Source organism: Lytechinus variegatus, chromosome 7 (genome assembly GCF_018143015.1).
Source record: "Lytechinus variegatus isolate NC3 chromosome 7, Lvar_3.0, whole genome shotgun sequence".
Taxonomy (NCBI): Eukaryota; Metazoa; Echinodermata; class Echinoidea; order Temnopleuroida; family Toxopneustidae; genus Lytechinus; species Lytechinus variegatus.
In genome coordinates this window covers 7,905,948-7,933,670 of record NC_054746.1, presented here as the reverse complement: position 1 = coordinate 7,933,670, position 27,723 = coordinate 7,905,948, and the positions used below count along the sequence as shown (strand labels likewise).

The 27,723-nt window shown below is 36.3% G+C and overlaps 1 protein-coding gene across 1 annotated transcript; it reads right to left on the bottom strand.

Annotated features, from left to right (window-relative positions):
• Positions 1 to 27,303, bottom strand: LOC121418351 (spermatogenesis-defective protein 39 homolog). Its single transcript, XM_041612166.1, has 16 exons — positions 27,187 to 27,303; positions 25,444 to 25,545; positions 23,075 to 23,192; positions 22,004 to 22,294; positions 18,698 to 18,781; positions 17,766 to 17,848; positions 17,378 to 17,539; positions 15,849 to 15,988; positions 14,502 to 14,529; positions 13,462 to 13,535; positions 12,364 to 12,454; positions 11,060 to 11,191; positions 5,778 to 5,909; positions 4,757 to 4,843; positions 2,949 to 3,140; positions 1 to 1,863 (listed from the first exon to the last, which is right to left on the bottom strand). Exons 1-16 carry the CDS (start codon positions 27,199 to 27,201, stop codon positions 1,843 to 1,845), a joined length of 1,752 nt encoding a protein of 583 aa, XP_041468100.1. The 5' UTR covers positions 27,202 to 27,303; the 3' UTR covers positions 1 to 1,842.
• Positions 27,304 to 27,723: the final 420 nt, after the last annotated feature.

The window sequence follows — 27,723 nt, the reverse complement described above, 5'->3', positions numbered from 1 at the left end:
TGAAAGAAAATCATTATTTTCATGCAACAAAAAAGTTGTTATTTTTCCACATAACTTCTGTTTGAGCTCAAATGATTTTTAAAATTATGATAAAACCTTGTTTCACCTCTGTAAAGATTCGGGATGATGTTCTCGGAAAAGACGGGTCGAGATGGTATATGATATCGGGGATCTAGAGTGTGGAGAAGTTCCCGAAATCCTTTGTTGTCGCAACCATGCTGAATGGTCGGAGGTCAATTGCCATGGATGGTTCCGCCCATATCCTGCTCTATTTGGAACTAGAAACAAAACCACTGAGGTTTGTCGGTTCAGCATCACGGTCGAAGTTGGTGATGAAGATGATGATGATGATGCAGCTGATGTCGACCCTTCATTTTGATCGCCTGGCCGTGGACATTGCAAACAAGATTGTAAGTGCCGTGTCAGGTTTGTGGTGGTGTAGTTTGCTTTTGTCTTTCCTCTAGAAAATGAGCGCTGACAGTGTATACAGATAGCTTTACTGTCATCTTGCGCATCTATCCAAAAATGCTTCCAAACCTCAGACCTATTTGATCTACCTTGAGATTTCTGCCTATTCACGATCGAGATGTAACATAACCAGGCGAAGAATATTCTAAAACTAGTGGCTACTTACACATTTTTTATTTCTTATATACACCCAAATGAAGACAAAGACCCATTGACCCATCACGTCGGCCGGCTTAGATGTTTAGTCCTACTGTAATCTTGTTTTACTTTAATCAAACATCTGATCACATTTTGCTATGCTACTTGGCACGATCTTACCGCCCGACAAATACTTTTTTAAAACAACGGAAAAGGGATTACCTCAAGCATCAACACAATTCCGTGGAACTGGCAATATTTATCTAACTTTGCTTTAGAAGATGCAACTTTCGTTTATCAAGTAAAAATATCGAATTTTTTCTGAAGCAGTGTAAAGAAAACCCCTGATAATTTATTCGTCCGTCGGCTTGCTTAGATGTTCATACAAGTTTATATAAAACTCAACTGGCTGCACCTTTTTTCATCATACAGAAATTAAGACACTCTTGTACTGATAAACATGTATATTATGAGTATAGTCATTAAATACCCAATTTCATACCATAAAATTATATGTTAATAACCATTTAATATACCCGAATTCTATGCATATACTGTTCAAATCAAGGTTATCCTTGAGAACCATAATGCTTACCTGAGGCTTGTCAGATATATCAACGGTTAACTATTACAGACTGGTAAGTCATCCACTCATTAATAACAGATTAATATAATATTGTGAATACTAGGTTCCCACTAAAAAAATGAGAACTTACAAAGTCTGGATATAATCAGAAATTGGGCGGAATGTACTAAATATCGATATTGCAGATATCTGTGATAAAAAATTCCAGGTCCACATTTAAACAATGAAGTATCTTTTGGTCGGGCATTTATGCTCATAACCATGTCCCTTGGAAAGGACCTTAAACTGTCAATTCTCTGTTTGCTTACAAACGAGCATTCATGCTTTCTTAGTAGTTGGGCTTTAATTACCACCAACCACAATAGCACTATTGCAAATTTTTCTGTTTATATTCTAAATTATAAGAATACATCTTTGGTGTGTTCAATCTCCTCAGTGTGTGGAAAAACTAGAGACTGGTAATATTTCATTTCATGTATGTACCATCTTGATCCCATATAAATTTGAGACATTTGATTTTTCATTATGAAAAGTACTTTTACATAAAACCTTCTGACTAGTTATGCAGCATACTTCCGCTTTTAAAATCAAATTTCCTTTCACAGAAAAGAGATCATTTTATTGGAAATGACTACACATCAACTCCAAGTTCAATTCTTCCATTTGTGATCCTGTGTTTGAAAAGAAAAGAAAAATAAAAAGACGTTAGAAAATGGAAAAAAAGGAGGAAAAGAAGGAAGAACCGTACATACTAATTCTTAAATATAGAGGGGGGGGGGGTACTCAGGATATAAAATGAGGTGTATATATTAAAGAAGACCCATATTATTAGCTTAAAATTTGCTAGAAAGCATTGCACTTTTTCTTGTTAATAAGACTTGAGAGGACACATTTCCTAAACCACATTGTGGGCTCTTTTCTCAGTCTTTCTTTTCAGCTGCTCTGGACTCATTTTGAAGCCTACCATAATAAATTCCAAAATGAATACAATCATCATCATCATCTTCACCACAACCACCACCACCACCACCACCACAACCACCATCATCATCATCATCATCATCATCATCACCATTATCATCACCATCATCAAAATTACTATAATTATTATCAATATCACAATTAGGGAGACTTATGGTGTCTCTGAATTCTCTGTTATGAATTTTCAGAGAGAAAAAGATAGACAGAGATACAGGCAGATGCACACAGAGAAACATTGACAGGGAGACAAAGAGACATAAAGAAAGAGATAGACATCCTTCTCATTACACTTTCTAAAACTAGTTTACTGGAAACCGATTCAGGAAACCAGTTTGGAATATTGCTTTGCTAGCATTCCCATTTGATCACACGAAAGTGATTTTTCAAAATCACTTCACGTAAAGCAATGTTATTGCTATGGAAACACTCTCAGTGGGGTTGACACGTTTCGCGCCAAATTCGAAACCGCAGTGTACGCATTGTGGAGTAGCGCGCTTAAAATTCGCGAAGATCGCTTCCCGAAGAAAGGTTGTGTCCTCACTTACGCTAAAACCAGTTTATCGAGGCAAAGCGATCTTGAAAACTACATCGCAAGGTGGTTTTCTGAACCGGTTTGGAAGATCGCTTCGACCGTTCTCACTACACGATAAACTAGTTTCCAATGAACTAGTTTTAGGAATGTAGTGAGAACAGTGTCATAGAGAGAGAGAGAGAGAGAGAGGCCCTGCAAAGGAATGGGGGAAGATAAGAGACAGATAAAGAAACTGGGACTCACTGTATTCCTTAGGACAATTTCAAAGTGCGTATCCGCTGGTGTGTTGATACACTGCGGTCTGTATGCAAGTAGACGCTGACGGTCCTTGAGCTGGGCAAGAGTGTCTATCACTACTACATGAATCTTGAACTTGGTTGCCATGGCAATTCGTGACTCTTTGTCTTCAATCAGCATCATATATTTGGCAATGATCTGGGAAATGGAGAAAAAAACCCACATATATTATATCGAAATTTCTTAATCACTACCTCATTTTATGTGATCAGTGCATACAGTATATAAGCCGATGACTACACTTTGGATTCTATACAGTCATGTCTGGATCCCAGTTTTCTGTTTTCTACGGTATTCTAAACATTTCATGTTCTTTGTTGCCATTCCAAACATATGATGAAGCAGTTGTAAATGGTGAAAATCTTTGAAACACATGAGTTTTCATACAGATATATCTTGGTAAACACATGGTAAACACTGCAAATAGGTTTGATGGGCAGATTTTCCACTCATGCACAGTATTGTTTTCATTGTACTTTTTCTATTTCAGATTTTAAAACATTGCCCTTCCGTAAAATACTCTGAATTTTGCATTTTTTTTGTATCACAGAAAACCCATTGGAATAAAAGCTCATGTGAAATATAAGTAAAACAAACGACAGCAGACACTTCTAAAACAAACGACAGCAGACACTTCTATTTCAGGGATTCAATTTGTGTAACAGTAAATTCCAACTCTAGCCTCTTACATATCTCACTATCTAAAAAATCCTGGGGCGATCGAGCCTTTGCTCATGCTGGACCAGGCCTGTGGAATTCACTACCACAGGAGCTGAAGAACTCAAACTCTGCAACATCCTTTCAGGGCAACCTAAAATTGCATTTGTTCACCAGCAGGTACTAGGTTTGAAGAAAGACATTTTTCCTCATATTACCCTTTTTTGTACTTCTCTAAGTTCTCTTTACTTTTATGTTCTGCTCTTATAAGCACCTTGAGCAATTAGTCAAAATGGAAAAGACGCTATATAAATCATATGTATTATTATTATTAAATCAAATACTTTGTTGATGTTTGAAGGTTTGCCTGGTGGTATGAGCAATCACGTAAGAGGTTTACGGTACACCATGTGTAAAGTCCTAGAGGGACTAAGCTAAGAAAAGTGGATAAAATTGGAGGTGATTTGGAAAGGCGAGAAACACAACTACAACTAGCGAATACTACAACTAGCGAATGCTCACTCCTGAAGACAGACAGTCAACCTGCCCAAAACATCAAGTCTACTCTCCTGCTACCACTCTACCCACCGACTCAAGCCAGCCTTCTCTCACCTACTCAAGACTTCTACTCAAGTCTGCCTACTACTCAACTTTCCACTTCTTCTGGTTCTCAGTCCTTTTAAGGACTACACTCATTTCGAAAAGAATACTCTACTTTCAAACATCCACTTTCTCGCCTTTCCATTTAACCTCCATTTCTATCCACTATTCTTATCTCAGTCCTTTAAGAACTTTACACATGGTGTACCATAAACCACTTCCGCAAAATACTTGGTTGTTTGTTTCTTTGTTTTATTTTCACCTGCAATCCTGATAAATACGAAATTGTCAAATTTTTACATATGTGATACAAATATTATACATCTCCAACAAATAGAAGATATGATTCAACAAATATTAAAAGTAATCTTCAAAAATGGAATAGAAAGGTCCAATCAAATATGCACAGTAATACTTATTCATTAAATATTGTATCATTGCAAAACAAAGGATCAAATACTTTAATTGAAAGCACAAACAAAAAGTAATTTGCTTACCTCTGTTGGCGCTTTGACTGTTACAAGGATATAAACAACTTGACTGAAAGTGACTGCTGCCTTCATTTTAGCTTTACCTAACCAGTTCTAGAAAGAGAAAAGGCGAAAATTATGATGGACATACATGTGAAATAACATAACAGTACTTTTTGAAAGAACACAATCATCTAGTTAATAAAAATACAAAATGCTATCAAAGGCTATGAATCACAGGATGCTTTGAATAAGAAATATAAATTATCAAAAATCAAGCAAACGTTTTGTAATGTAATATAATTTATTTAAATAGACATGAATGTATATTCATTCAGATAACAAAAAGAAGCCAAGAGTTAATGCCTTTTTTGCAAAAAAAAATGCTTTATCTAATTCAAAATTTTGATGGTCCTTCTTAATAACAATGATAACATAGGTATATCTACACAGGATAGCCACTTCAGTTTCAAAAACTGTTCTCCCAGCGGGCCCTGCTATTATTATTACCCCGGCTTTAGCTGGGCTACCTAGGTGCTCAAGCATTCAAGGAATTTCTTCCTACCGGGTACCCATTCACCTCACCTGGGTTGAGTGCAGCACAATGTGGATGAGTTCCTTGCTGAAGGAAATTACGACATGGCTCGGATTTGAACCCACGACCCTCTGTTTCAAAGTCAGAAGACTAATTTACTGGGCCACAACGCTCCAGGAGTTTATTTTAATCTTGATTCATTACAAACTTGGTATTATCACAAAATTATCAAGATGGATAGAAATCTAGTTGATGTATGCTACAAATATACATATGATTATTAAATTGTTTCAAATTGATTTGAATTTATTTTCTGTATAATGAAGGGAGGCCTGTTTGAAACAAGTATTGTATCTAATCTGGCTAGATCCACCAATGTTTGGTACATCCATAGATATAGAGTGTCAGATTTGAAGGATGTGCGTGTTTAAATACAAATGGCGCATGCCAATACTCACACGGGCAAAAAAAAACAACAAGCAAACATATACTTGAAATATTCCCAGTACTTACTTTGGAAGTTAATAGGGCTTCTACCTGGGTCCAATCCTTGAGTCTTGCCCTGGCCAGCAGTGCTTGGAATAGGAACTGTTTATCTGAAAGGTTGAATTCTCTCTTCAGAGTTTGTGGATTGCTCATGTCAGACTGTAGAGAGACGGAGGAAAATAGTTGAAAACAGTGGCTTGTTTCAAGCCAGCAGGGCTTGGAATAAATACTGTTTATTTGAAAATAGAGGCTTGTTTCTAGCCATCTGGGCTGGGAATATGAACTGTTTATCCTATACACCTGTACATGTAGATTGAATTCTCTCTTCAGAATTTGTGGATTGCTCATGTCAGACTGGAGAGAAAATGAGGAATAAAGTTGAACAAAAGGACAAGTCCCCCTAACCAAACATTGATTTTAAAAAAAGGAGAAAAATCCAACGAGCAAAACACTGAAAATTTCATCAAAATCGGATGTAAAATAAGAAAGTTGTGACATTTTGAAGTTTTGCTTAATTTAAAAAAACAATTATATGCACATCCTGGTCGGTATGCAAATTGGCAGACTGATGACATCACCCACTCACTATTTCTTTTGTTTTTTTATTATATGAAATACAACATATTCTAATTTTCTCCTCCTTGTCAAGGGAAACAAAGTTTTATTTCTCCCTGAACAAGTGGAATTACCATTATTCTAACAGTTTATGGTTAAGTTAAGTTGGTCCTAATTGTCAAATCTGTAAAAATTGAAATATTGTATTATTCAAACAATAAAAAACAAAAGAAATAGTGAGTGATAGACATCATCGACTCTCTCATTTGCATATCGCTGAGTTGTGCATTGAACTGTTTTGGAAAAAATAATCGAAACTTAAAAATGTCATAACTTTCTTATTTTACATCCGATTTCGATGAAATTTGTGTTATGTTTGTTCGATTTTTCTCTATCGATTAAAAACAACAATTTTCTGGGGTGGACTTGACCTCAAACAAATGGCTTGTTTCGAGCCAGTAGGACTGGGAATAAGAACTGTTTATCTAATAGGTTGAATAGAGTTTTTGGGTTGCTTATGTCTTACTGAAGAGACACAGAGGGAAATGGTTGAAAATAATATGCAACATTTGTATAGCACTTAATACAAATGTAATGGTGTTGTGTTGGTAGAGTGTCCGTCTCACAACTGGGAGGTCGAGGGTTAAAACCCCGGCCACGTGAGACCAAAAGATGTAAAAAAATGGGAGTTGCTGCTACCCTGTTTGGCGTTCAACAATTAAAGGGATAGGGCCTCGTCGATCTGGGCTGCACAGTGGCCGCCGGGCCCACGATCAAATGGGCAAAGCAAATTTTTTTGGAGTATTTCATTTCATGTCTATTTCGAACAATAAATCATGGATTTATCTTATCTTTTATCTTTTAAATGTTTCTAGGCACTGCATACTATTACCCCGGCTACCCTGATCAGGCGCTCGAGCATTCCAGGAATTCATTCCTACCAGGTACCCATTTTCAACATTGCCAAAGGACGCTAGTGCTGCGGTGGGATTTCAACCCTGGACCTTGTGGTTCAAAGTCCGGAGACTAACCCACTGAGCCACAACACCTCTTGGCTTGTTTTTATCCAAAAGTGCTGTAAAGGACTCACATGAGTAAGTCAAACTGTCGAAAATTGTGCATTAATTTAGAAATACTATCAATCAAATGGATTGGTCTAGTCCTGATCATTTCCTTTCAATTCTGTTTTCTCGTAAATTCTATTTGCTAATAGCCAATCATGGCTTGCCATTTAGGGTTCATTGTCCATTTCGGTTCTATTTAGGTGATCTGTCAATCGACAGATCAACTATTAATTTCGTACGAATTTTCTTTTTTATTTATTTATTTCTTAATTTTTCTTTTCCCACCTCTTCTTGTGAGCACAAAATCTCCAAATCTACATCATCAATTATCTTCAAAATATCATCAGATATGATGACCTATCATGTGATGTGTATAAAGCAAGTTCAAGGTCAAAAGGTCATCATGACGTCATCTAGACGCCATTTTGTAAAATCACATTATCAATCATATCTTCATTATCAATTATCAAAAATTAACAATATTTACATCACATTAACTTCAGATCAAGGGTCAACTGCCCATGTCATCAAAGGTCATGTAAAGGTCACGACGTGCGCGTACGCGCGCGTCAAAATTTTAAAATGGTCAAAATCACTTTTTGACCAAAACAGAGTATGAATCAGGTCATTTTAAGCATTTCAAAAATTTGCGCGCGCGCACGGTTACGCGCGCGTTCTCGCGCGTAACGGCACTATAAAACATAGGATCGCCATTTTTTTCATATCAATGCACCGATAATACAATTCTGAACAATTTGATACCTTGATCAACCTTCTACGACAAGTAATTAAGGAATTAGCCTCCATCAAAGTTTACAGCACGCGCGCACACGTGCACTAAACATAGACAATATATGTGCAAAAACATGCCTATACAAAATTCATTATAGCTTTTAAAGTAGTTTTTAAAGTTTTTTTTTCATATTTGAATAGAGTATGGATGGGAGATGTGATTTCATGTCGCATTTGACCCGAAATTTTATCATGACGTCATCAAAATGGCGTTGGAACTCAAAATTCCCATTTTGCTACTTATGACGTCATTATAATTATGCAAATTTGACTTTAACTCTGTAAATATTGGTCAATTTTCGTTCAGTTTTCAATATCTTGTAGCTGAGGACATACTCATTCTAATTTGATGGCTTTATTTACTTTTAAAGGAATGGATCATCCTGAAAAATGTCAAGTTATAGAGGCATGTCATTTTCGCTCATTTTGTGTGCAATCTTTATGGGAAATGACTTTTTCTCAAAATTGGATTTTACATTCCTCTATTTCGCGAGCCATATCTCCATTTCTATTGGTTGGTTTTCTCTGAGCTTGGAATATGTTGTAGCTGAGATTGTAAGCTATCGCAAGTGTGGTCTCCATTTTCCGATCAGATGCCGGGATCATGCCCGTATTTCACTTGCAAAATGGGATTTCAGATCTTCTCGTTTTGCTTATGTGTTAAGTCTATGGGAAGCGTGTAGCTCAATGGGTAAGGCATCAGCCTTGCATCCTAATTAGGTTCCCCGGTTCGAACCCAAAAGTGGACATAAATTTTTAGGTGATCTGTCAATCGACAGATCAACTATTAATTTCGTAAGAATTTTCTTTTTTATTTATTATTAGGTGATCTGTCAATTGACAGATCAACTTTTAATTAGGTGATCTGTCAATCGAAAGATCAACTATTAATTTCGAACGAATTTTCTTTTTTATTTCTTTATTTATTTTTATTTTTTCCGCCCTTTTCTTGTTAGCACAAAATCTTCAAATCTACATCATCAATTATCTTCAAAATATCATCAGATATGGGGACCTCTCATGTGATGTGTATAAAGCAAGTTCAAGGTCAAAAGGTCATCATGACGTCATCTAGAAGCCATTTTGTAAAATCATATTATCAATCATATCTTCATTATCAATTATCAAAAATTAACAATATTTACATCACATTAACTTCAGATCAAGGGTCAACTGCCCATGTCATCAAAGGTCATGTAAATGTCACGACGTGCGCGTTCACATGCGTCAAAATTTTGAAATGGTCAAAATTACTTTTTGACCAAAACAGAGTATGAATCAGGTCATTTTAAGCATTTCAAAAATTTGCGCGCGCGCACGGTTACGCACGCGTTCTTGCGCGTAACGGCACTATAAAACATAGGATCGCCATTTTTTTCATATCAATGCACCGATAATACAATTCTGAACAATTTGATACCTTGATCAACCTTCTACGACAAGTAATAAAGGAATTAGCCTCCATCAAAGTTTACAGCACGCGCGCACGCGTGCACTAAACATAGACAATATATGTGCAAAAACATGCCTATACAAAATTCATTATAGCTTTTAAAGTAGTTTTTAAAGTTTTTTTTTCATATTCGAATAGAGTATGGATGGGAGATGTGATTTCAGAGTTTGAAGAATGTTGTAGCTGAGATTGTAAGCTATCGCAAGTGTGGTCTTCGTTTTCCGATCAGATGCCGGGATCATGCCCGTATTTCACTTGCAAAATTGGATTTGAGATCCTCTTAATTTGCTTGTGTAGAAAGTCTATGGGATACAGTGCAGCTCAATTGGTAAGGCACCAGACTTGCATCCTTAAGGTTGAGGGTTCGAACCCAAAAGTGGACATAATTTTTTTTCTTTTTTTTTCTTTTCAACTTTTCGCAAATGTTCCTTAATCACCATTACAAGGTATATTAGTTCAAATATCGCACAATAAAGTAGGTTAAAATCGTTAATAGGCCTATAACATGTATTTTACATATTCTCATTTCCCTCTTTTCAAGAGTATTCAACATGTTCTTTTCGTAATAAAAGTTTAGTTTTCAATATGAGCATCGTATTGATCTCAATAAACATGGTGATTGTATTCATGATCATGAAAATCAGAGACAGATCACCTAATTCGTCCTCATGACGAATTAAAATTCTAGTTTACATTGTTTTGCTCTAGCGCAGAGCTACCAAGTCTCACGCATTATGCGTGAGACTCAAGCATTTTGGACTCTTGTTCATCCCCTCAAATCTCTGTTTCATGCAACTATCACAGCCTATCCCCATATACATTGCACGCAATGTCTGTGATCTCACTCAGATTCACAGAAAATCTCACGCATAGCTGGTCTTTGAACTTGGCATCTCTGCTAGTATTTTAGTCATTCGTGCGATTTTACTCCAATGAACGTCAAAAAGCTTTGGTATGCCTGCTTTTAAGGCCATTTTATTATTAGCTTCTTTTAAACATATGACTCCTGAATGATACTTACAGACGATAGTTTTCAATATAAGCCTATTAATGTTAAATCATTTATATTCACAATGAAATAATGTTCCCAAGTATGTTTATGTATAAATATGTTAAGGAGGGCCCACTAATAACACATCATATTAAATACTGATGAGGCTTCTCTGTTAAATGAAAACAAAATAAATGAATAAATAGAATGTGATTGATAATCCGATTCTAGACAAAGATTGAGAAAACTGATCTATGCAAGCCCACTTTAATTGCATTTTTCATTTCTTTCTATTACTTTCAATGCCTTCATGTTCAATATAGGAGCGCCTTGAGCACCTAACAAGGTGGAAATGTGCGCAATATAAATATCCTATATTATTATGTTATGAGAGGAGAATTAATTCATCATGAAATGAAATATCAAGTCACTTCCCATTCTTGTTCCAGCTTACCTCCTGACTAGCGTAATGGTAGAGGCAACAGTAGAAGAGAGTTGTGATGACTGGCTGAAAGTATAAAGACGTCTTCCTAGGGAGCTCTCGGAATGGAAACCTTCCTTCCATCTGATACCTCTGATCTCTAGGCTAGAGAAACAATCACAGGAGTGTTGGTCAGTCATAAATCTTTTACTGGAAATAGTGAAAGTTACAAAGTAAAGTGGGCTCCAAAGGAAACTTATCAAACTTCACAAGCACACTACACAAATTCCACACAGTCAAAATGAACAAAATTTTGACTCAGGCTAGCTTCAATATGTTTACTAAGCATGTATCAATAATTAAGAGATTGGTTTAGTAACAAAGAGGCTGTAGTCCTTCAAATTAACTGTTTCCGGAATCCAAATTTAAAAAATGGCAAAAGAAAGACCAATGAAAGTGAGATGGGATTAAACAAACTTAAATTTTTCAGTATGACCATCAGCATGTTTAATTGATTGCCTCAATAACTAAGTAGTTACAGGAAGTTAGAATTAACATTTTAAACACACCTCTTGAGGTCTAAGCATAATGCATGGATGGACTCAAAAGCAGTCAAGCAAAATTGTTGATACTCACATTTCTTAACACCTTACACCCACCTTTACTTTCTACCTGGTACTTATAATTATACTTGCTTATATAGCGCTTAATACTTACTTTTGTCAGAAGTCTCTAAGCGCTCTACAGTATATGCAGCATAATTACCATGGCTTTAGCAGTGCAGCTGTTACGCGCACTGCGTTTCAAGGAATAAATTCCTGCCAGGTACCCATTTACCTCACCTGGGTTGAGTGCAGCACATTGTGGATCGATTTCTTGCTGAAGGAAATTACGCCATGGCTGGGATTCGAACCCACGACCCTGTTTCAGAGTCCGTAGACTAATCCACTGGGCCACAACGCTCCACTTATTACCGTTAAACATTTCTACAGAAATTTGAATGTTAGATCAGGAACTTATCTATTTGGAATAATTAAAATGAGGTTTATGGCAAGTTAGTAAGTATAAATAGGCATATGAGGAACATGAAATGAAATTCTGAAGATATTCGTCGTTGCGGATAATTCAATAGAGTTGATTGATCCATTGTCTCGCGAAGCGGTTGAAACTGTAAGAGAGTTCACAACGTTTCGTTGGCTGCTGCTCAACTTTGTCAAGTTCCTCATATCATTTCTATGAAATGAAATGCAGAAAGATCACAAGAAGGAGAGAGAAGAGGAGAGGCAGAGAGACGGAGACAGACAGGGACCAATCTTCACTACATAATGCCATCTTACCTCAATCTGCAGTTGCTTATTGAGAAGCAAAACTTGTTCTTTGATTATTTCATTTTCGGTGGCTAAAGATTCTTTGCGCTGGAAGTACATCCTACACAGGAGATAAAAAGACGGATCATTTCCACAAAAGTGTAACAATAATAAATCATGATGTTAAAATATTCACCAAACAAGGTGATCAAGGAATTCAATCCTACTTGCCAAGGCTACTAGTGATATTCTCTCAACATTCATGAAAAACTATTGTGCATGATTTTTTTTTCATCTTACGATGATGTGGGGTTTGAAAATAATACAGTGTATGGTGAAATAAATGTTTGACCGAAGAAGGGAATAACACAAGCTCAATCACATATCACAGAGAGATGAAACACTTAGGAGACACAACAAAATGTAAATGAACTCTATGAAGTCTGGTGCGTGCACTGATTTCGTTAGAGGGCTGCTTTGCCTAATCAGAACTTAAATATTACAAAATTAACATATATTCAAATTACATAAAATCAACCAATCAAAGAGAATGGAGGAGCCAACTAAAAGTGGACGAGTCTACTTCATAAAAATAACCAATGAGAGAAAGTAGATGGAGCTGCATAATATGTTGGGATGATTACATAAGACGAATGTTGAACAAAAAAATCAGATGTGGGAATGTAATGAATGAACATATCTGAATAGGAAAGGAATGACAAAGAAGCAGGTTGAAAGTCAAAAGGAAATGGATGACAGCAGAAGCATCAAGAATGAAAACAAAGCTGAACTAAATACCAAAGCTGGAACTGTAAATAATTAATCTATAAAAGGAAACCAAATGCCAAAATAGCAGTCCTACGATGACTTATATGGTAGTAATGACAATTATACAAATACAATACTCAAAAAGGGTTATAATTATCACATCATTACTACTGATTGAGAATATCAGCATAGCGAAAATGTTAACCATGTTCAAGTGTGTTTTACTAATATAATTCTGCATTAAAAAGAGGCAACATTCCTTACATGATTATTTAAACATCATATCGATAATGCCTTTACTATGTACATGTATTTGCCTTTCAAAACAACTTCTTCTCATATTATAGTAGAGCTACTTACGAATTGCAGTCCATTATTCTAGTGAGCCTTTGCTGCGGGAGTTCAGTCTGGCTGGCTAGTTTATACCTCCACAACTAAAATGACAAAACAAAACAAAACATGGCATGATGTGTTAACAGCTGGTGCATGTTCATGCTAAAAGGGTAAACAATAGCATAGCAGAATTTGCAATTCATTTGGCTCATCATTCACAATTGAGTGTGCAGTATTAATAATAATAATAATTGGATTTATATAGCGCTTTTTCCAGAGGATACAAAGCGCTGTTAAATTGCATATAAGACACGTTAATGTTTAGGGTTATATAATTGTGTTTTGAGATGTTTTTTTGAAGAGGTTAAGAGAAGAGAGGTTCCGAAGAGATGGAGGGAGTTTGTTCCAAAGACGGGGGGCAAGAGATAGAAAGGAGTTGAAACCGGCCTCTTTTCTGGACTTTGGAATTACATAGGAAGGAGCAGCAGTAGAACGAAGAGAGTATGTAGATCTTTGTTGCTGAAATAATGAAGAAATGTAAGAAGGTAGTGTGGTTGACAGAGACTTATAGGTTTGAACAAGTATTCAATAATGTATTCTATCAGAAACAGGTAGCAAATGTAGTTCATTTAGAAGAGTGGTAGCGTGACACCATTTGGGTTTTTGACAGATTAATCGTGCACATTTGTTCTGAAGGCGTTGAAGTCTTCCAAGATCCTGTTTACTAATACCCTTTTAATACCTTTTTAAATACCTTTGCTCACAGAGAAAAATATAATAGGAACTAGCAAGTTAGTATAGATGAAAAAAAAAATATTTCTCAAAAAGTTTGAATTCTGGGAGGAATAAATTTTCAATCAAAGTGTAAAATCCACTCTTTAAAACAAAAACACTTGAAAAAAAATTCTAATAATAAAAACATTTTGAGTGTAGAAATGTAATAAAAATTACAAAATACAATTTGCAGCAGATATGCCCATCATTTATTTGGAACCAGTCACAACATAGACAAAGTCATCATTGTGTAATTTACATTAGTTCAAGCTTGGACAAAAGTAAGAACTTACTGCAGCTTCTTCAACTCTTCCTAGTGCTCTGTAATGAAATAAAAAAAAGTGAGATTCAAAACTGTATTCAACTCAAGACATACTTTATGTTAAAAGAGAGCATGTTTCTAGACCATTAGTTGAAATAGATAATTTCATATAAATTGTAATACATGATTATAATGATATCAATAATGTTAGATTTTATTAAGCACATATAATTATTACTTAATTCTCTATATTAAACTTAACATATTATACTTGATCTTTTGATATCCTGAATAATTGCAAGGCTGTTATCTTTCCTAACTGATAATTTAGTTTTTGCTTTATTTTGCGTTTACATACATACAAGTATAAATCACTGAAATTCATTAGCATCTAGACAAAACGTTCTATCCTGCACCAGATATTTGAGCTGGTCATAGTGCTGAATTGGCATATGGTAATCAACCATCACGACTTTTGACCTTTTTGCTAAGAGTCTGGTTGATTTAGTCTGAACCAGGGCATGAAAGAAAAAACAAAGAAAATTCCAAACAGGACAATATTAACATTTGTGAATGACTGATGAATTCACCTGAGAAAATTGAGAAATCTTTACATTAACTATATTTCCACAGTTTGAGTTCATTCATTTAAGGTTTCAATAATGAAATTTGATAGACCTAGACCGCCATGCACCAAGTCTTGATCAGAACAACCATTCGAATCAGGGCTGGTCTTACAAAGAGTTACGATTGACCTGATCAACCTCAAGTTTATGGAAATCCATCAATGTAAAAAAAAAAATTCTTAGGAATTTTGCACAAGGTCCTTTCAAAACAAAGAGAAGCAAGATGAATTGTCAAGAAAACAGTGAATGTATGAATATACCTCGTTTCTATAGAATATTCTGAACAAACGTGTATTTTAGATGTTGACGTTGCTGGCATTCCATAATTCCATAAGAATTCCATTAATCGCAAATCTTTGTAAGACGGGGCCCCAGGTTTATAAAAATAACTGTGATGGCCCATCAACCCATCAATAATCATTCACTATGTCCCGTATTCTGGAGTCAGGTTTAACTTAGACTATGGTCTAACTCTGTGCTAAAATTATGGGAAGCCAAGTGTCAAATTTTTTAGTTGTTTGTTTCTTATGTTTATTGTGCTCCTGATTCATCGATGGTGCAGACAATAATCTGTTTATACTTCCTAGACAATTATGAATGATTTGAGAGCCAAATGAGCTGAAACATGATATCTCTACTGTTGATGATTTATGTAACAATTGGCTATCCATACTTCAACCACAACTTTAAACCCGAGTTTAAGTTAAACCTGACTTCAGAATACGGGCCCATGACATGTACTTGTTACTCACCCTAATTCAGCTGCAACGGACTCCTCCTTAGACTGGTAAGATTTTAGGAATGATATGTATTGGTTGACAGCCTCTGGTCTCTTACTCAGCTCCTTGTGAAATAAAGTTTTGCTGAGCGTTTTCTTCAAAAACATTACTATCTGTAGAGGGAGGATATTCAGAAAGGTTTGGTGGATAGATGTAGATACAAATTAAATGTTTGTGAAAATGTGAATTACTATGACAATGTCCTCCAAAACCTCAATGAAGTCATCTGAACATCATATTCATTGTCAACATAATTATAATCATCACCACCACCATCACCACTACCACCTCCACCACCACCACCACCACCATCATCCTCCTCCTTATCATCATCAGCAGCAGCAGCATCATCATCCTCATTGAGATCATCACCAACCACCACCATCATCATCATCATCATCATCATCATCACCACCATCATCATCATTATCGATATCAACATCGTGATCATCATCATCACCATCATTACCACCACCACCACCCCCATCATCTTCTTCATCTTCATCATCATCACCACCATTAGCACCACCATCTTCATCTCCATCATATACATCGTCATCATCATCATCATCAGCATCATCATCAGCATCATCATCATCATCATCATCATCACCATCATTACCACCACCACCATCTTCATCTTCATCATCATCTTCGTCTTCATCTTCATCATCATCATCATCATCATCATCATCGATATCAAAATCGAGATCATCATCATCATCATCACCACCATCATTTTATTTTATAAGAATTAATTATGCTAATTTTTGCATAAATCATATTTTTGTTCTAATTCACTAAATAAAGCTCCTAGAATGCTAATTTCTGGTAAAAATATTTTTTGTAGCATTTTTAACAAATTTAAAAAAACTTCGGTTTGGAAATCACTTTCTCATGTATTTTATTGTTTTATTAATTTCTCATGTATTTCTTTGTTTTTCAACCTTATGTTTTTCTTTGTTTCTTTTCACCAGATTTATTGCACAACCTTTTTGAAGCATAATTATGCTAAAATCAATGGATTTCAGGTGTTTAAAGTAAAAATAATCATATCTTTTTTAATAAGATGAGAAAACTCAATTTGCATTGACTTTGTACACAAAATCACATTTTGGAACAATTTTTGGTCTGACATGCACTTACAAAATGTCGCGTAATTTCGGGTCCGCGTATCTGGGGGTGGTAAATTTGGTCTCAAAAGATGTGCGAGACTTAAAAGTATAAACTCGGTAAGTGACGCGGTCAAAACATTTCGCATGGTGTAATGATCGCAGAAAATGTGGGGGGGGGGTTGATTCAACCCCCGGCCTGTTTAGGGTTAAGAATGACTCTGGGTACATTACGAATATCACCTCTTGGTATCCAATATCATATTGATGTCTTTTGTGACTCTTTTTTATTTGGAATTGATGTTCATTTCAGTTTTTAAGAGCGACACATGATGATTTCCAAAAATCAATTCACCTGTCAATCAAAAAATCATCCAGATAGTTACTCACCGCAATGATAGCATTTCCATCATGGAAACCAATAGCAGCATCTAAGAGAGTCATCTTGTCTTTTAGTGACTTGTAGGGTTCAAGCGAATACCTCTCACCGGTGATGATTCGACTGACAGTATCCGCTACGGGAAGAGCAGACCAGCGGGATTTTTCAAGACTCTAGATGAAAAAAAATTGAGAAAATGATGAGCACAGTAATTCATTTATTAATTCATTCATTCATTCATTTTGATTTTATTTTTGCTCTCCCAATGTACATTCTGAATGGGGAACCTTATGTTCATCTCAAATTACGACAGCATATATCATTACAACAATCACCTAGGGTCTGTATCTTAAATGGGCCGTGACAAGGATATATATATATAAAACAATATTTCTTTACCTTTATTTTTCTATGTAAGGCATGAATCTCTGCTTGAAGTTTAGCAACCTCTGTCATGGATGGTCTGGTATCTTTCTTGGTGGCTACAATAAAAATAATAAATAAAAGATTAAATTAAAATGCTGTTTATCTTAAATAACACAATTCAAAGTCATACGCACTCTTCATCTTTATAACAAATAAATCAGCTCTACTATCTGGAATATTAGTATACAATGTACTAGGATTAGGGAAAATAGATTAGGAATTATTAATCTCGCTAGCAGATATTGCTTCACCTCTTTGAAAATATAGTAATATATCCAGTAAAACAAAGGAAAATTAATCCTGCTTTAGTTTTGAAAAAGATGCCTGGTATATACAGTTTCTTTGTTTCAAATCCATTCCTTCATTCTAAACTACAGTTCACGGTAATGTAGTCGAGTTGATCCTCAATCTGGACCAAAATCAAGATCACTTCATGCTGACTAACCAACTCCTTGTTCAGACACTACGTTTGACGGAATCTAATTATTGTCTGCACCATCGCATCACAAAACTTGCCCAGGAAAGACACCTTGCTGTCCAGTACATCCAAGCGATTGTCTGTCAAATTTTCCTCATGGCCATTTTGTCTTCTCTAAACTAATTTTGATTACGAGATGCTACTTGAACCAATCACCTGACAGGATTAAATTCAAATACTTTATAGGGGATTTACGTTGCCGCTTACAAAGATACATTGGAGAACATAAAAATTGACAGAAAAGGAAATATTTTCTGAGCATGTAATTACATGTAAATATTTAAAACACAAGTCCAGATCATTGTCTTTACATGTATGTAACTCTTATATCAAAAGACATTTCAGTCTTGTGAATCTACTAAACTGAAATACAGTTCAATGTGTTAAGTACTCAGTAACAGTAGAAATAAAATGTCCTATTTCTTACTTTCTTCAATCGATGCAGAGCTACCATGGTGACTTCCATGTGAGGAGCCAGGAGATGACGATTGTGATGTATTCTTCTTATCTCCTAGGAAGAAAATACATATAAAATATATAAATACAGGAAGTACTCAAGTATCAGAGAAAAACATTAACAAATACAGAACAAGCTTTGGCTTATATTTGTCTGCTCATTAGAGACACAATTGTCAAATGATGCAGCAGGGTGAATGAATCAATTGCAAAGTGATTAACAATAATAAATGCTTTCTGCAAAAGAATGCATAGAAATCTGAAGCTTAAAGGCAAATGCTAGTTTTGGTAACGATATCAAAATGAGTTCATACAGAATCCAATGAAATAACCACCAAATTGTCTGTTTGTATAAATAAAACGCATGTGCCAAAGGATTCTGGAAGAAATTGTGTAATTGCTGAGAAATCAGCAAATAAGCACAGGATTCGGGTAGAGTGTCGGGCCCGACACTAGCAAAATAATTATACATTGTCCCACGTGCGCTTATCTGTGTTGGGGATCTTCGGTGTGAACATTTTTCAGCGTAGATTTCAAGATTTCACAAAGTTCAGTTAATGTAATTGTACCAGATCTAGATCCTCGATGATATACTGACAATTAAGCCTTGTTTTACAGACTTTCTCATGAAATCAGTGTTTACTGCAACTACTGGAATTTCTCTTTAATGCATGCCAAGAATTGTTTTTTTCCAATTTGTGGAGCTTCGTTTATCAGTTGTCAAACAACATTCTCATCTAAACAACAAAAACAATGAGATATCCATAGATTTTTGAAATCATGACCAATATGTCTCCAAAAGGAACATATACAGAGCCACATCCAGTCTCGTTCCAACTCTGTTATAAACGAAAAAGATAATTTACACAACATCAAACTACCTCTACATAATGCCCCCATGTATCAAAACAAACAATATAAAAGGAAAAAATATACATGTATATACACAAATTTATGGGCCCTACAAATATACCTTTAGAGCGAGCTACGAGTAACAATGGAGAAATCGGCATTGCTTTGATTGTTACACAGGCTGGATCTTCTTCACTAAAGACATGAAGCTCCTACTTGCACCACCCTTTATAATGGTCTGTATTATAGTTTGCTTGGGATGGTGAACACCTTCATCCATATCTAACACTTCCTGTGTTTAGTGCCTTACAGTGTTAAGAGGGAGAAAGAAGGAAATTGTATATTTCCCTTTCATTTATACATCCCTTCTTCCGACTAGTTTAACCCTATCAGCAAAGGAGACAATTAAGTTGTATATCTTGCTAATTGCCCGATAAACTAATTAAACTTGATTGCCAGCATACCTACATAATGTTTTATCTTATCCTGACAAAAAAATCAATATATCAGGCTATTAACATACAACATTTATACAGGGCTTTGTGTAATTTCTATGTGTTACATTACTCTGGTTTTATTACTGTTACCCTCCTTAGCTTGAGTATTAAAAATACCTTCCTACATAGTACATATACACCTGGGTGGAGAGTGGCAAATGTAAATATATGCATTGCCTGCACATGAGAGTTCAGACACTTCATCCTCTGAGCCACAACCCTCTAGTTTACCTACAATATTTGCATATATTTATATGAATCATAAAATATTGCAATCAAAGCAATGACATTCCTGACTTGCGCTTCTCAGTAAAATGAGATTACAATTCTTTATCTTAAGCGCTGTATCATTTTCAGGTAATATATCATTGAATTTACTGGCTACAAGCTATTAGATTCTTCAAAAGTTCTTTATTCAACACCGCCAAAGTATTGTCATATAAATAATATGACTGTTGAAATTGAGATCCTCAAACCTTCTTACTCCTATATGCATACATAGGCAAGTTTCAAGTTAATCCCTTAAACTGCTCAAGTTCTAGTGAGAATCAATATTTTCATCCATGACCTCTGTGACCTATGACCCCAACTCCAAACATGTGATTGGATCATTTTCACTCCAATAAGCATACATGAGCCAAGTTTAAAGTTGACCCGTGTCAACGTTCGCGCCTGGTTGGGACGAAACAATGGAATGTGACGTGTCCATGCGTATAATAATCCGCTGTCGCTAGGTCAGGGGGTAAGCGAAGCTTGCGGCACGTAGGCATAAAGCTAAAAGCTGTGTAAAGGAAAGGCTGTATGTGTGAGACCAGGGCGTGGTTAAGAGGGAAGTGTTGTAGAAAGTGATCAGGGGAGCGTTTCATCAACATTTTTGTCCGACAAGTTGTCAGATCTGACATCTTTCCTTAATTTTGATTGGCTGAGAGTCACTGTTTCTATGGTAACTGTCGGATAAAAGGGAACTTGTCGGATAAAACGTCCGACAAGTCCTTTCATGAAACACTCCCCAGGTTGGAGTTTTCTTGTCTGGAATTCAATGATTTTTCCATCTTATGGCCGTCAGAACCAAGCCATTACATGAATCACGCCGACGCTGCTCTACATGATTTTTACACAATTTTTCATCGAGATGAAATAAGTTGAATTAGGCCAGTAGGCCTACTCATTAAATTTATGTACATGTAATTGCTATGGAAAAGTTGCAAGCATAACCCTTTACCACAAAATGTACCTTGAAGTTGAATACTCATTTTTTATACATAGATATGCAATTATTATCAAAAAGTTATAAGCAGTGTTATTTTTGTCTATATGTGAAGAGAGAAATCAATTGAATAATTTGTTAGTACTGAACTGTAAATGCGACGTGGACAAATAATGATAATGGCTGTCAGAAAAAAATCCTCATGAAATATTCCGTTTTGTATGTCTATATATCAGCGGTCCTTACCCGGTGCTCAGCCATCCATACCTGGCCAGCAGTGGCTCCGTTTTTCCTTCCCCAAAACGAAGAGTTGTGCTAAATATCACAAAAGCTCATGATTGGAATTGGATCAAAACAATGCTGAATTATGCCGCTTCAGCTTGAATTATGATAAAAAAATACAATTTCGTTGCTGTAATTTTAATTAAAACCATTCACAGATGGGAAGAAGGAAGTTATTGCAGGCCAAAAACCAGACGGACAAATGACCTTACAGCCTTACTCCCAGCCAAAGTTGGCAGAAGCAAAGAAGAAAATCGTCCAAGATACGTTTTTCGGGCTTATGAAATCACGATAACTCAAAACGAAACGCATCATCCACCTCTCTGACCATAATTATTTCCATTAATACTCTTTGAATTGCTCTGACTCACACCTTTCTCTCTCAACCTCAATCTTTCAAAAGAGGAATGGGGAAAAAACATATACACTCCATAGTTACCTAGAGATGCACTTGCTGATCTGCGATGAACATACAATCCCTCTGTTCCCGGACCGGTCGCCGCTGGGCTACTGGTGGTCGATGACGTGGCACTGGAACTCTTTCCGCTCCCCTCCATCACCTCGCTGCTGCTCCGTGAAGTCTTCAGCTCTACAGGTACGGAGTTGGAACCTGCAGAGGGTTGGGGTGTCAACGACGTGCCACGGGCAGATTGAAGGGAGTGTGGACGGCCCGTCGCTGATCCACTACTGAAGCTGCCAGATTGCGTTCTTCCAGCATCCTTTGAGAATCCTTTTAAAAAATACAACAAAAAATTTGAGAGTAACTCAATGCCTAGCTTTACTAGCCATAATTGTTTACTGAATTCATATAGCCATAAATAGTTCCCTCATGATTCAATTATTTAAATTCATTACAGTGTCAGTGTAATCTCCATCTGAATAATCTCACCCACCCAATCCCCCTAAAAAATGATAAATCAAACTAACTGAAACAAATGAATAATAATTACTGGTACATGATAACTACATAAATAAAATTTAATAAATGATGTTAATAACAAATGAATTTAATCAATCAATTGCTACATGTATATGTACACAAGTTGTGATTTATCCAGATCTGGGAGATCCAATATTAAATACACGCCGCTGCCTCCCCAATGGTAGCTACTGTAATCTATTGTAGTGGGCGTACACAGTGCAAATTGTAGGCATTTTCGATTGGTTGCCAGAACTCTTGGATATTTTACCTGCTGAAATGATTGAGGAATACATCAAGCATACCTCGAAACAAAGAGAATGACGAGATGAAACTAAGTTTTACTGGAGAATTATCCTATACTTTCGATGATTTGGGTATGATATTTTTCATACCAAATAATGCGGTTGCAGGTAGACTACACTGGAAAATGAATCCAAATGAGTTTGCGTAGAAATTTTGACTTAAGATTGAAATCTCATTCCACACACACTAGATTGAAGAAAAAAAAATTCAACAAGTGTGCGTCCGAATAATAGAAAGATCCAGATAGGGGGGGGGGGTGGAGAAGAGAGGTCGGACTGTACTTACTTGGCACTCCTCCGTCCATGCTTATGAAATCTGTTGGCTCATTATCGATGTCCAAGCCGGCATCTTTCAATGACTGCTCAAAACAGCGGGTTTCCTTCTTGCCTGAATCAGTAGAATCCTGGAAAAGAAAACAGTTGAATTGTAATATAGTACATACATGCAGGCACCAAGGGAAACATTATTGTTGAAGCAGAGTATGTAAGCAGAAAAAGAGAAAGACAGAAGGAAAAAGTGTGTATAATAACAGTAATTGCAAATTTATTATGTCTAGGCCTATTTACTATTCCATACAATGCATTTCTATAAATACTAACAATGTACCCTAACTCTTTTTTAAAACAACAAATTCAAGTATGGTGATAGGAATAATACTAAGAACAATTATGGCTTTTAATAACTTACTTTTGATATATTATGATGATGGTAAATAACATACATAATTTAAAATCATATTATTATGATTTATGTAATTGAACAGCGTTCTCGCCAGAAAAAAATTCACCCATGTCGGGGACTTGTGCTGCCACTCCTGGGGGGTGGGCGACGGCCTTTTCATCAAATAGAGACGCTAAGGAAGCCCCATTGTGGCGTATTTTTAAGCCCACACAAATGCACATAAATGCACAGATACTTGCCGTTCAGTCCAAAGAAAGAGAAGTGCAGCTTTCCAGCTTATGAATTGTAAATATTTTCGAGAAAAAAAAAGAGTCGGGCCCTGGTCGGACCAGACATGAGAAGTCAAAGGGCTTTGTCGTGTTTCTAGATTTAGGCTGGATCTGCAAAACATGTCCGCCGCTCCGTCGATCGTCTATATAGCGCGCGCGTATCGTGCATGCACCTAGTTGATCACCACTTGTCTTGCAATTATTTTGTGCGTGTTGTGCATGCAAGTTCTGTGCGTGCTGGCGAAAGTTCATTTTATATTCTCTACCGGCACCCCTGTCAATCACGTGCACTGTGTATTACGTCATCAATCATGCTGCTGCAGGAATGCGCTTCAATGTCTTTTCACGATATGCTTGACTTAAGATAGCTCGCTCTCGTTTGGACCTAATATCTAAAGCCGGCCATTCATCAGCTTTATTTTTTATGATCGTTATTCGTTATAGTAGTTTGGTTTTCACAGTAATTTTATCTCCTTTTGCACTCACTAAACTCATGCGATCGTCTATACACTTGCGCGGCTTTGCGCCCTTATCTTCTGATTCTGAAAAGCAAAAAAGGAGAACGGACAACAACTGAAGTAGGCCTGAATACTCGAATAACCTAAAACCGTGATTTCCTGACAAGAGGCGATTTAATGTTTACATTGAATTGCAAAGGCAACGTTGAGGATTACACAGTATTAACCCATTCATGACAGAGGTCCACATTTTGTGGTTTGGTCTAATATCTTTTGATGCAAAGCCCTAAAAATCATACCAAATACATGAGCAGAAAGAGCAAAGAATTCTACACAAACTGGGCCCATTTTGGTTGCATTAATATTCGTTGTTTGATGCTGAAAATTTTTTAAAGGAAAATAAGCATTAAAATCCTTAAATTGGCAATGTGATAGAAAGTTTAAAATCACTGTTTTCCCCTGCAAATTGGCAACTTTTTGACTTCTCATAATTTCCGTCAATTTATATTCATTTCAGATACATGACGTTTTATAAGAAAAATGTAGCAATAAAATAAAAATGTTGGTGTTGCCAATTTGAAGAATAAAGCTGATTAAATTAGGCTTTAAATAATTCCTGTCATGAATGGGTTAACGATATTTGCACGCTCGTACACATGTGCTATAAGCCTGCAAACAAGCGCTCCTCAAATTGGCAACAAAATAATGAAAATCAATCGATAACTTCAGTTACCCTTAATTCTGTAGCGATCTGTGCATACATGTACGGTACAGTATACAAAATGCGCATCCAACGAGCGTCGGCGCTAGCTAGGGCCCTGCACTGATTTTCATTTGCAAGTGGTCTTAAGTTGGTGGGACTTCGGCGCAACCCGATAAATGAAGTTGATATCACTAAGATGAGTTCATGGAGTGTATTATTTTTTTCTGAATATTTCCATTTAATTTTTCCACGCATGTCGCTGAAATTTTACGCATGGTTCCACTTGGTCTCCATTTCCGCACACATGGTGTTTGAACCATGCGTATTATACACTGGCGAGAACGCTGTAATTGAATACTGATGTTTAATATGCTTGGTCATGGAACTCCTTTCATGGTTTGAAAATCTGTAATTCAGCCTTCTGGCTGCAACTAATTTCTATTCTTAGTACGCAACATGAAACATTTATGGCCTATAAGTTGCTAATGATGACAAGCTTTATGGAATAGCTAAACCGAAGAAAGAAATTGGTATATTACTTACAGGCGGAGGAGATGATGGCTTATCGTCAAAGAAATTTCTTCTTTTTCCAGGTTTTTCATTCCAGTAATCATCATCCATGTCATCAGACATCTCTTTCCCCCTCTGTACAAAGATAATAAAGTTGAAAAGTCACTCACAGAAATTATTACAATGGTAACACAAAATCAGAGAAAGCTTATGTCATCAACAAATATTTTATTTTTTAGGGGCTATTTTTCACAATGGGACGATGGCAGAATTTTGGGGGCTATTTCTTTCATCTGAAGGGCTAATTTTTGCTGTAAAATCAAATATTATTCTAATGCTAATTAGAATAATGCTAATTAGAATATCGATTTTCTAAATAATCTTGAATATTGTTTGGAACAGACCTTGAGGCAACTCTAGAAAGAATGGTTTCCCCAAAGGATGCATTTTGGGGGAATTTTAGAGGCAATTGGGCTGACATGAGGGTAAACCCCTGTCACCCTCTTTTATTTCCTATGCTGATTATAGAGTACCGAAGAATGACGTCGCTGTCATGACAACGAACCGGCTGGTTCTAAACAGAGTCGCAGCTGACGATCGTCTATACACATTTGTATTGCAAAAATTACAATAATTTTGAGGTTGCAAGTGATGAAATTCCGTTAGCAGCCTTTTCTCCTATGAGAAACACGCTCCGGATTCATTTGTTTAGAACCAGGCCATCATGACACCATGACCATGGCATCTGACGTCATCGCCTTGGTACTCTATGCAGGGAGTGAAGCCACTATGAACTTCACTGATTCCTAAACTTTCAAGAAGATATAGACAACTTAAGCTTTCTATTTTCAAACAAACATGTCCAAGTTTGTTATATGCAATTCACACTGTCGGGACTAGAGTCTTCTTACTACATGTATCTACCCGGCCTACCACGCTCACCATGACTTATCCATCTTACAATTATGGCCATGCATCATGAGGTTGTCTATTAAAAAGTGTGGTGCTGTTACATATTTTCCTTCATTCAAGTAGTTATTCTTAATAAAACCAAGAGAGCTATTCAAACAAGTTTAGTATAATTCTTTAGCTAAATTAATTAGCTAAAATCTAGGAAGTTTAATGGATATAGCAAATATAGGACTCGAGTTGCACGTCCTCAAAACACAGAGCACCAGGATTGATGGCAGACAGACAGAACAAAGTCAATAGGTACTTGTTCACTGCAACTCGTTAACTGCAACCAACCTGCTGAGGGGGAATCTACATCATCAATGCCATGTAGATCTATGCAGTACACAACACACATTAAAAAAATTCTTCAAGACATCACTTTTGTTACCAAAAATACTTATTTCCAAAAAGTTGTGATCTTTTTTTCATCAGTAGTTACTTTGGGGATCATTTTTTTTCTATTCACAAGCGCACTAAAAAACTGTAATTTTTAGCATTTTTTGTGTAGGCCCTCTATTAGTGGAAAATAAAAATCAATCATTTGTCCCCAACAACAGAAAGCGAGCCGTCTGTGTACGAGGAGGAATTTAAAAAAAAAGTGAAAAAAATCCTCGAAACAGACGACTGCCAGCTGTCTAGGATGATCGAAGACGAAGATCTGATTTTTGTTCAGGGACGTGACCAATACCAGCAAGAAAATAATGGGGTGGGACTGAAAGGAACACTTTTTACAGAAATGAAATATGCCTGGTTATTTCTTCTATTTCAGTCCATTACTAGGGTTAGGAAAAATAGTATTTTGAAATTTATGAAAATACTCACCGATGACTGTGCCATTGTGACCAGTACTGACGTTTTTTAGCGTTAGAAAAGACGGAAATATCAAGGTTTGTTCATCAACGGCAACCAGACACCAAAGAACTTGCTCGCGTTCGCCGTTTGTCGGATGCACTGATAGATCAGTGGTCGGATGTGATGTGCGATGATCGATGACATTGATACTGCACTGCTTTTAGTATTTCCGCGAAGAAGTGGGTGTGTCGCTTATGCCAGTGCGGAGAATATTCTCCCTTCAAATATAAAAGGCAATGGACTTCTGTTTGAAAATGAACCCAACAATAAAAACATCATGATGACATTCTTTTCGGGTTTCTTCCCCCAAAAGTTTTATCATTTACTATTCAAGTTAACACAAATTTATTCTAAAAACGTTATTTTTAGCTAAAGTCAATAATGAAAACATCCAGGAAATATGGGGCTAATTGGGATTCTCGTATCTTCAGTTTCATTTCAATAGAAATACGATTAGCTTAATAAGTTCTAGTCAGGGGCGGATGCAGGATTTTTCGAAGGGGGGGG